Raw genomic sequence first — 10166 nt, forward strand, 5'->3', positions numbered from 1 at the left:
TGAGACTACATTACAGCACATCTTCAGGACATGTCCGTGAGCATGGCTTTGGTTAAATATCCTGTTATTGACGGGTCCAAGCAGGGCTGGGCTGGGACAGAAAAATCGGCCTTGGCATTTTTGGCCCAGACCAGCCCCCTACAATCGGTTGGACACCACCCACCAGTACACCATCCTTGCGGTCCCCCAGAACCAATACAAAGCTGAATACATCCTGAGGAGGCTCAGGTCACTGAATGTGTGCAGCAGGCTGCTGCGGATGTTCTGCCAGTTTATAGTTGCCAGTGTCCTATTCTTTGCCGTGGTTTGTTGGGGTGGGGGGCACCAACACGAGAGATACCAGCAAACTGAACAAGCTGGTGAAGGCTAGTTCAGTAGTGGGGGTTGACCAGGATGACCTGGAGGTGGTTGCGGAGGGGAGGATGAGGAGGAAGATGGCCACCATCTTGATGTACTCCTCCCATCCCCTCCATGACGAGATAGTGGAGAGGAGCACATTCAGTCACAGACTCATTGCCTCCCGGCAAACCACGAAACGCCTCGGCCAGTCTTTTGAACCAACAGCCATCAGGCGCCACAAGGCCCACCCCCTGCTCCAACCTCGTCCCCCGCCTCCTACCCCGCTCCCTTCCGCCTCCCGCACAAGGGCTGACTAGGACCGACTCCTTGACCCCCTGATCCCCGCACAAGGACTGACTAGGACCGACTCCTTGACCTCCATAGACCGCCACTGAGTCCTCTGACTTATGATTAGGCTGACTTGACCTAGTGACCCACCTGACCTTGCATTTTACAGTGTACAAGTTGCTGCTGTTCACATATTGAATATTACCTTGCATATTAGATTGTGCAATGTAATCGGTTGAACACCACCCACCAGTACACCATCCTTGCAGTCCCCCCCTAAATATGTGGACCGTACTATTCCCCCAAACGACCACAAAGCTGAATAGTAAGTGCTGTGGACAAGTGGACCAGTGCAAGTGGACCAGTGCAAGTGGACCAGTGTACTCGCTCTTGACTACATGTAGGCCTATGCTACCCCACAGATAGTAATAACAGCACCATACCGTTTATAATAGTTACCACATACCTGAAAATAAACATAGCACAAATTTGTTGCCTGTTGGAAATGAAAACAATTTTTTCCCCTGTACAATGCAAATACATAGCAGGCATACATTTTAGCACAATAGAGCTACAGATGTAACTTATTATACAGCTTTTTCGTGCATCTTTAACAAGGGAACCATTAGGCTAGTAATTTTAATAATATTATGATACGATATGGACCTGGGTCACTCACTGCTTAGCCAAAGATGCCGTTATCTAGCTAATGTTAGACTAGTCAGCTGAAGTTGTGACAGCATTAGGGAACTATGCTAGGCTACAAAAACGAGCTATTTGGCATTGACTGACTGAGTCAGCACCAGCAGTAGCTGCCGGTCTCACTTCATGATAGCGTTACGATTATGTTATCTTATTATCATTATCATTAATTGAATTAACCATCATTGTCATCATAGCATGGCACACACACTACTTCCCTGCGGCCTCCCTGACAGTCCCTGTTTACTTGCATGCTACCCCCCCTGTTTAGCACTTCAACTACACTCTCCTCTTGCTCACTGCATTCCTTGGCTTCCCTGTTACACGGCTGCTCCTCCTCCTGCTCCTCTGCCTGGCAGTGGCCATGGCCAGCCACCTCTCCTCCTTCCACCTGTTGCTACATAATGGCGGGAACTGCTGTTGCCGTACAAGTTGAAGCTACTGCTGCAGCCCCTGCAGCAAACATGTCTGTGTTTTTTGCACGTTTGGCGGCAACCACATCTAGATTATTCTTTTTTTTTGGCCTGCAACTTCTCTGCACCCCCCCCCCCATTTTTTTGTTTTTGCTTATCCATCTTGACAATTGACCAAGCCACCCTCCATCTACAGAAATGTGTGGTTCTGAGCCATGGCATTTGACATGAGAAACAGAGGACAGAGGGAGAGGGGTGGGGCCAGCCCAGTAAGAGATATGATTGGGCCAGCCTAGTGTCATTATAAAAAATGAACCAATGGGCCGCTAGCAAAAATAAAATAAAATAATATATATATATATATATATATATTCAAGGGGTCTTTAATCACATTTTGCTCTATTGTGTTGTGAGATGCTTTAGTGAGGAGATCATGGTCAAAAAAGACCCCTTCTCAACCCTGCTTGCTTTCTGTCTCTCTCTATTTTCTGTCTCTCCTGGATGGATCACAGCCTCTCGCGTGGAGGAGGTGGAGAGGAGTTGGGTAATTAATTACAGTGAGTGAGAACTATAGCAGGGAGATCTAAGGAGGTGATGAATTGCTCACCAGTCCAACTATGACAGTAATCTGAGGCAAGAAACAAGATCCAGGACGTCTTGCTTGATATTTGCCCTTAAGTAGTGCAGACAACTGTGGAAGAAAAAAAAAACTACGGCACTCCGTCTTCAGGTGAAACAATATTGTGAATTTATTCATCAGAGCCCGATCTTACACCCGGCAGAAAGCGTACAGCCAGTGTGAGTTTCTGACCAACGAGTTGTCATTTCTCCCAGCCAGCACCCATGTTGTTTAATAAGCTAATGTACTTGTGCCAATGGGCGTGTTGGTCTTAAAATGAGGTGTTGTCAGGTGCATTGTTGGCGCATTGAAATCTTGAGGCAGAGGAAAGTGATTGTGCCGTTGACCAACATAAACCCGGTCTAAAGCCAACGGCACGATATTCCTGCTATTTAAAGGGCGCATTATTCAGATAGTAAGATGCACCTTCATAGGCGGGTACACGACGTGCATACACTCTGTTTGTTATACACATAGGGACGCACAGCAGAGCACAAACATGCAAAAGATTACAACTAAAAAGATTACAATGTGAAAGACATCATGATATTTAAAAAACAAACGTCAAAATGGTTATATTTATTAAATTAGTTAATCACAGTAAGGAGGCATGAAATGGCTAATTACTACTACTACCACTACTTTCAGCTGCTCCCATTAGGGGTCGCCACAGCAGATCATCCGTTTCCATCTCTTCCTGTCCTCCGCATCTTCACCTGTCACACCAGCCACCTGCATGTCCTCTCTCTCCATATCCATAAACCTCCTCTTTGGCCTTCCTTTTTTCCTCTTCTCTGGCAGCTCCATATTCAGCATCCTTCCCCCAATATACCCAGCATCTCTCCTCCACACATGTCCAAACCATCTCAATCTTGCCTCTTGCTTTGTCTCCAAACCGTCCAACCTGAGCTGTCCTTCTTATATACTCATTCCTAATCCTGTCCTTCTTCATCACGCCCAATGAAAAGCTTAGCATCATGAAATTGGCTGATTATTTGACCAATCACTGCAGTACACATAGGTATTGGGGTGTCTGTCAAGACCCATCAAACGAAACTGCCTATTGAAAACAGGCCAGAGAAGGATCGACTTTACTGCAATGTCAATACAAGACCATGTAAGTTGAGCTGGGAGCTCTGATGGATTCCTGCTGCTCCTGTAGATGGTCTGCTCGCGCACTTTCACTTCTCGAAGGAGCAGATCCATTTCCTCAGCAGAAAGCTGTTTCGTTTCTCCAACTTGCCCAATCCGCCATTTAAATAGCAATGCAACAAGGTGCAAGTGCACCTGGCTTTTAAAGGGAATGGGAGACGACGCTGATTGGTTGGACTCGTGTTACACCCAAAACCCACCTATGATTACTTAAGAGAGTAAGTACAACCCCTTTTCGCCTTGCACCTTACTTTGTGCCCAGATTATGTGCCGCCTAACCAGCAAAAATGGATTTGGACACACCCTAAATGCACTTGCACCATGCGCTTTAGACCATGCACTATAGATCCTTTAAATAGGACCTTAAGTCTTCATCAGGATATTAATTTCATGGTTGTCTGCTCTACTTAAGGACAAATATCAAGCAAGATTTCCTGGGTCTTGTTTCTTGTACTTTCACTTGCCACACTAAGTAGCACCTGCCATATGAACCATCAGAGCCATGCAGCGCTGTTAACAGTAATGTGAGTCAATCCCCTCCCTGCACTACCTACCATGGCGAGCTCCTCGCCACACTGCCGGTTAATGTTAAGATTGGCAGCTCACACTATTTTTCTTTCTCTCTCTCTCTTTCCCCCCTTTCTTTTCACTCTTTCTCTCTCTCGACCCTCACCTGTGATTGACCCCCCAAGAGGAAATTAGGTTGGCAGAGAATCAGAGTCAAAGGGTCGGAGGAGAATGCAGCCAATCAAATCACAAAGAGCCACACAAGCCAATCAGAGACCTTGGCTCGGCCAGTCGGAGCAGCAGCATGATGTGGGAGCTGCAGTTTCTGGAGTCAGATGAGAACGCTTTGCGCTTCCCAGTGGCCCGGTAACAACGTGACAAGGTCCAGCAAAACGGTGCGTCTGTTGACACATTTGCACTCATACAGAGCCCTCCAGCTTCTGTCGGTCTGCTTAATGGTGATATTTTCACATTAGCAGCAAATGAGTATTGGTCGAACAGAATTACTACTGCAAGGTGGGAGAGGTTGACGGATGGATGGAGTGAATTATAGAGAGAAAGAGAGGGAAAGAGCGACTGAGAAATGCTGCAGAAAGACACCTGCATCCTACTATGTTTAATCTTTTTTTTCCTGCTTCTGTTTTTTTTTCCTCCCAAATCTATCAAAGCAATAGAAAACCGCAGTCTGGCTGGAAAGCCACAGACCTGATCCCTACAAAGCTTCGGCTGATAAATTGTGTTCATTATCTCTCACCTCCTCCAGGGAAGGGGCTCTGGATGTCCCTCTCTCAATCTTATCAATCTCTCTTTATAAATCAATAACCACCCCTACAGAATTGAACAATCAACTGAGCCCTCAGCTGCCCTTAACCGTGCCGTTTGACTCAGCTGTCAATAGACGCACGACCAGTACATCTCTGAGCATCGTGAACTTTGTATTGACTCTTCTTTTGTTTAAGGTGTAATCCATTATTTTTACATTAAAGATGACATATTTTGATATCCAGCTGGGATTTTTGTAGCAAAAATCATTCCGTGAATTGCCACTCTGTAATTGCTCCTCAAAATGCTATTTTTCAGTTGGCGCTAGCGGGGTCAAACGTTCCCGCCAAGTACTCAAATATAACGGTGGATGCACAGGAAATGCAGAGTCTGCCACAAAAGAAAAACAAGAAGAAACAAGAGAAAGAACCTGCATGTGGAATGTGAAAGAGCCAGCGATAGGCGCTAAAATACAACACACAACATGATCAAACATGTAATTAAGTATAATGGTTTGATATGTCACTCAATACTAATATGTTGGATGACATTGCAAATCAGTCTTCTTTTTTCAAAATTTGCATGCTACCACTGAATTATCCCCTCAATGTGTTCATACTGCTATAGCGCACATCCGAGCAAACCATGCTAGTGTTGCACCAAAATCAGGAGTCAGCAACATTTAGTCATTTCATTCCATGCACCTGTGCACATGAAATGAAACGAAATATCGTTTCCCACAGCGGTGCAACACAAAGACAAAAAAACATCCTAACTACAAGAACACATATACCAAAACTACAAAAAGCCTACACAAACTACAAAAACACATATATCCAACATATCCAAAAAAGACCTCACTGTCCAAGAGAGTGAACGCCAGGATGACTATCGGAACTGCCGGTCTGCATGGGCTAGCAGTTAGCTTAGCCTGACCCGCTTCTGCGTCCTGTCAGACCGCCCTTGGTGTTTCCTCTTCGGGTGCAGCTCCAGGCAGGGCCATGGTCCTTGGGCCCACCGGACGCAGCAGACCAGGCTTCCTCAGCCGATCCAACGCCAGCTCTCCCAGCCAGACACCCTTGACACACCTCCCCGCACTCCACATGACGACACCAAAAACACCACAGTCAACGCCAGGCGAGGCATCTGCCAGACTGCCCTCGGTGTTATCGGAACTGGCGGTCTGCATGTGCTAGCAGTTAGCTTAGCCTGCCCCGCTTCTGCATCCTGTCAGACCGCCCTCTGTGTTTCCTCTTCGGGCACAGTTCCAGGCTGGGCTGTGGTCCTGCAGACCAAGCTCTCCCAGCCAATCCAGCGCCAGCTCTCCCAGCCATCAAACGAAGACACAAATTTAGACGCAGACATGGACAAAGACACTGCATGGATGGTACTGGGTGAGGCCGTGACGTGAATTCGCACCGGCATCTTCCCACACCGGAAGCGGGAAAAAAATCTGTGACCATTGAAAATTGTGTCCTGCATGTGAATGTTATCTGGATGTTCAGCATCACATTCTTTTCAAATGGAACTGGTTATTTGCAGTATGACAAAAAAACTATATTGACCAACCTATTATCCAAATCCACTGAAACTGAAGAAATTAAGGTCACTGTAAACTAAAGCCTTTTCTTTGGTGTGGAGAAGGAAATTGTTCAGTAGCTTAAGTCGATTCAGGCAAATCCTAAAAAGGCACTATACAAATGTTAGTTCCCAGTTCCCTGTGATCCCTCCTTTTAAATTGATGAAACTTGCCATTCTCACAATTTGCAGTAAACGTCTTTCATTAGTGGACCGTAAACCTCATCAGCCAAGTTTTGGTGGGGAAAGGAACATGCACTGTTTTTAATCGCCATAATTAACCATGAGGTGAGAGGGAAACCAATGTGCAATGACTGATGGTGAGTCACTGCGCTCAATGCACGGGAACGACGGCTGGATTCGCTGTGGGGAATTATAGACAGACCCAGTGCTGGATGTCAACAGCACTCAGTGTCAGCCCTGGAAAGCCGAGCACCCCGGGCCTCGAGGCACACAAGAGGGCTAAAATAAGACCCAGAGCCACAAAGCTTTACAGCTTGAAGAAGCTCTTATGAAGAGAAAGCCCTTTCCTGCACAGTGCAGGATGTATATGTGTGGGGGGTGTAATATTCATCATATTGTATCTGAGAGGTAAAACTGGGTCAGACGGATCCCCCATGTGCAGCGTTTTGGTTACTGCTTTTGTAAGGTGAAACTAGTCTACTTACCTTGGCCCTTTAAAAAAACAGAAATATACATATAGAGCTTTTGTTTTGAGAGAGCCAAGAGACAGAGATGGGTTTTGAATGGAACCATTTCAATGTCCAGACTTTATTTCATTTAATCGGGCTGTAAAGTGACTGACAAACTAATTCCTTGCTGAAGTTAGCCACACTGATGTGTAATGCATAGCTCACACACACAGACGGCATCTATAATTCTTTATGTAAGAACATGCATCAATAATACATATCATTTACGCACACATATGAATTTGTAATGCCCGTATAGGTTACGTATACAAGTGCGTGTGTGTGTACACTTACCTGTACTGCTCTGGATGGTCCTCACAGTCGTGGTGGTGCGGGGGGGTGAGATGGACCCCCTGTTGCCCATCGCAGTGCCCCCGTCTTCCTCGTCCTGGGAGCAGCCTTTCTCAATGGCGCGCACATAGCTGTGGCTGCGCATACGGAAGCAGCCTGGCATGGGCAGGTCCAGTGCGTCCACCGCCTGCGACTCCATCTCGCTGAACACCGACTCGCACACCGCCTCGATCTGCCCGTTCACCTCCACCTCGCTCACCTGTGGAGAGTTAGCGTAAGGGATGGGGGGGGGGATTTCAGGTGCAGGCACCAACGCACAAACACACAATAAAAGCATGCACACCAATACAGGCCAGCCCAGCAGAAGGACGAAGGAGAAGACACAAGGCAGGGGTTAGAAAAGCAAATGCAAGAGCTGCAAAACTGAATTTTACACAACCGATTAACTGACTGGGTCATGTATCGGTATTGATAAATAAAAAACAAATATATTAAATGAAAAAGGAATATCCGATGAGTGCAGAGGGGAGGAATCATTGAAGGATAAAACTTCAGAGGGCCATCCAGTGAAATGGAGAACTACGGGGGGAGTTGTGGTTTCACAAGGAAGTGAGATTCAGGAAGTGTCATTGCTAGGGCTACTGTGAACTGGAATGTAACTAATGGAGTGTGACAACAACTCTGACACCAACTCTGAGAGCTGAGGTTTTTTTTTTAGGGGAGCTGAATAGATTTCAGTTCAGCATCTGTAATACAGAGGAAAAACAGCTAACCTTGGAGGGTCTCATTACGGGCTTGTGTGGTAGGAAGAGGAGATTGGTGATTGGACACAAGGTTGTACGAGAGAAATGTAACTAGAGGGTAGCAAGGCTAGGGCGTGAGGAGAGGAGGCTACATCCCATTCCTTTGAGCTGCACTCGCCAAACTGTCTTTGGGAATCTGAGAAACCCGACAGGGCAGTACACCTCGATGTGCTCACTCAGTTCAGATTAAAAAAAACAAAACCAAGTAAATGTGCAGGAGGGAATATGTTAGGAATGGGATGTAGCCAGTGCCTGAATGGTTTGTGTGTGTGGGGGACTGAAGAGAGTCAGTGGTTGTGTCCGAATAACCATACTACTGAAGTGGTAGGTACTATATAAGACATTTTTAGTGTACCAGATTAAAATGTTCATAGTACGAAAAAAGCTAGTCTACTAAAAATACCAGGATGTATACTGCTTTCGTGAAAACTCTAATATGAATCAACCAGACACTATTCCGGTTCATGGTTACCGTGGAGATACATGGGGCAGTTTCCGGCCAGCCAAAATTTCTCAACAAAGATCTTTCAAATGAAATTTCAAATCTAAAGCCTTCAAATGAAGGTTTGTTGTTCAAAGCTTGTTTTGGAAATACATAAACAGTGATATGTACCCCTGAGTACTAGTATGTCATCTCTCTTGCAACCATGTTTGAGTGTTAATGCAGATACAGGTTGTGCAAGCCATAACCATTGCATTTTGGTGGGTTATTAAGTGATAAAAGTGAATGTATAGCTGTTAGTATGCAGTATATTTCATTAGTATGTAGCAGAGTATTCGGACGCAGCCAATTTGTGCAGCGGACAACAGAGTAAGTGTGCAAAGCTTGGAGTCAGTAAGGTCTCCCGGGCCTCGATTCAGTCCACTGATAAAACTGTTTGGTGTTACAAACGGCCATTCTCACCTTATGTATGTGAATGGGGTTTTTTCACAGGTGTATCTTCATAGATACCAGCTGTGCCAGATAAAGTGTGCCATCTGGGCTTGCTCTTCATGCCAGGCCTTGATAGGATGTCCCAGGGGTCCATCCTTCACCCCGGTGAGTATTGCCCCTGGGCTTTGGGAATGGAAGGTGGGGGTGGGGGGGGACGGTGTTGCCGCAGGCAAACAGGTGAGATAAGCTCTCCTGTCACTTCCCATAACTCAAGAGCTGTGAATGAAAATGCACGGATGTCTGACATCTTATTTTGTGCCAGCATCGACAAAAGCACAGCTCTCCTGCTTCACATCTTTGACAACTGGAGAATCAGCTTTTTATGGTTTCCTGACAAACTCTACCACGTGTTCACCGTCTTTCAACTCAAGGCATGGCGTTTTTCGAGGGCAGCCTGCTCATCAGCATTTGAAACTGAAATTTTGTTTTGAATCATTCATACTATTCATATGGACGCATGCTGATTCTTGTTTTTCATCTCTAATGAGGATGCCTAATTGGAGACGTCGTCTCCAGCGTGCCAGTCTGCCTCACAGAGGGCACAGGCAGGACGAGAAACCTGGGGGCTAAGGACGGCGAGGAGGAGGAGGAAGAGGGGTGTACATATTCATGTCTAATCAACCAATCAAAACACACCGATGAAGATCTGGGCTAAAGAAAATAGCCACCATATGCATACACAAACATTGTGCAGTGGGTTGACTTAATTATCTATTTGCAACCATAGCTGCCAGATCGCGACCTGACGGTTGTTTTCGGGTCAAGTGACGGGCAGGATTTCCTCCCCCCTGCACAACTTCGGGGGTATGGTTGGGGTTGAATGGGGGCCAATCAGCAGTAGCGTGAGGGCCCATGGGTGGGAGACCACCAACCTGGCTGATGGTGCTCATGGCTCTCATGTAGCTCTCGTTTCGCGAGCGGAATTTGGGCGAGGCCAGCAGCCCTGCCGGGTCCAAGCTGTCCAGGCTCCTATTGATAGAAACCTCACTCACCGCCCGCAGGTAGCTGTGGCTCCGGATCTGCAGCTTGGGAGAGTGCTCCGTGGAGATCCTGTCGTACACCACCCGCAAGACAGAGGGACACAGA

The 10166-nt window shown here is 46.6% G+C and overlaps 1 protein-coding gene across 2 annotated transcripts in view; it reads right to left on the minus strand.

The window, feature by feature from the left end:
- The window catches only part of LOC130129683 (disks large-associated protein 1-like), an 84301-nt gene that overhangs the window by 51186 nt on the left and 22949 nt on the right, over positions 1-10166 (minus strand). For both annotated transcript variants that reach the window (XM_056299269.1, XM_056299270.1), the window contains 2 exons: positions 9953-10130; positions 7347-7602 (listed from right to left, as the gene is read on the minus strand). In XM_056299269.1, the coding sequence (XP_056155244.1) occupies positions 7347-7602; positions 9953-10130 (434 nt within the window). The remainder of the gene's footprint in view (positions 1-7346; positions 7603-9952; positions 10131-10166) is intronic.

This window comes from Lampris incognitus, chromosome 19, assembly GCF_029633865.1.
Source record: "Lampris incognitus isolate fLamInc1 chromosome 19, fLamInc1.hap2, whole genome shotgun sequence".
Classification (NCBI taxonomy): domain Eukaryota; kingdom Metazoa; phylum Chordata; class Actinopteri; order Lampriformes; family Lampridae; genus Lampris; species Lampris incognitus.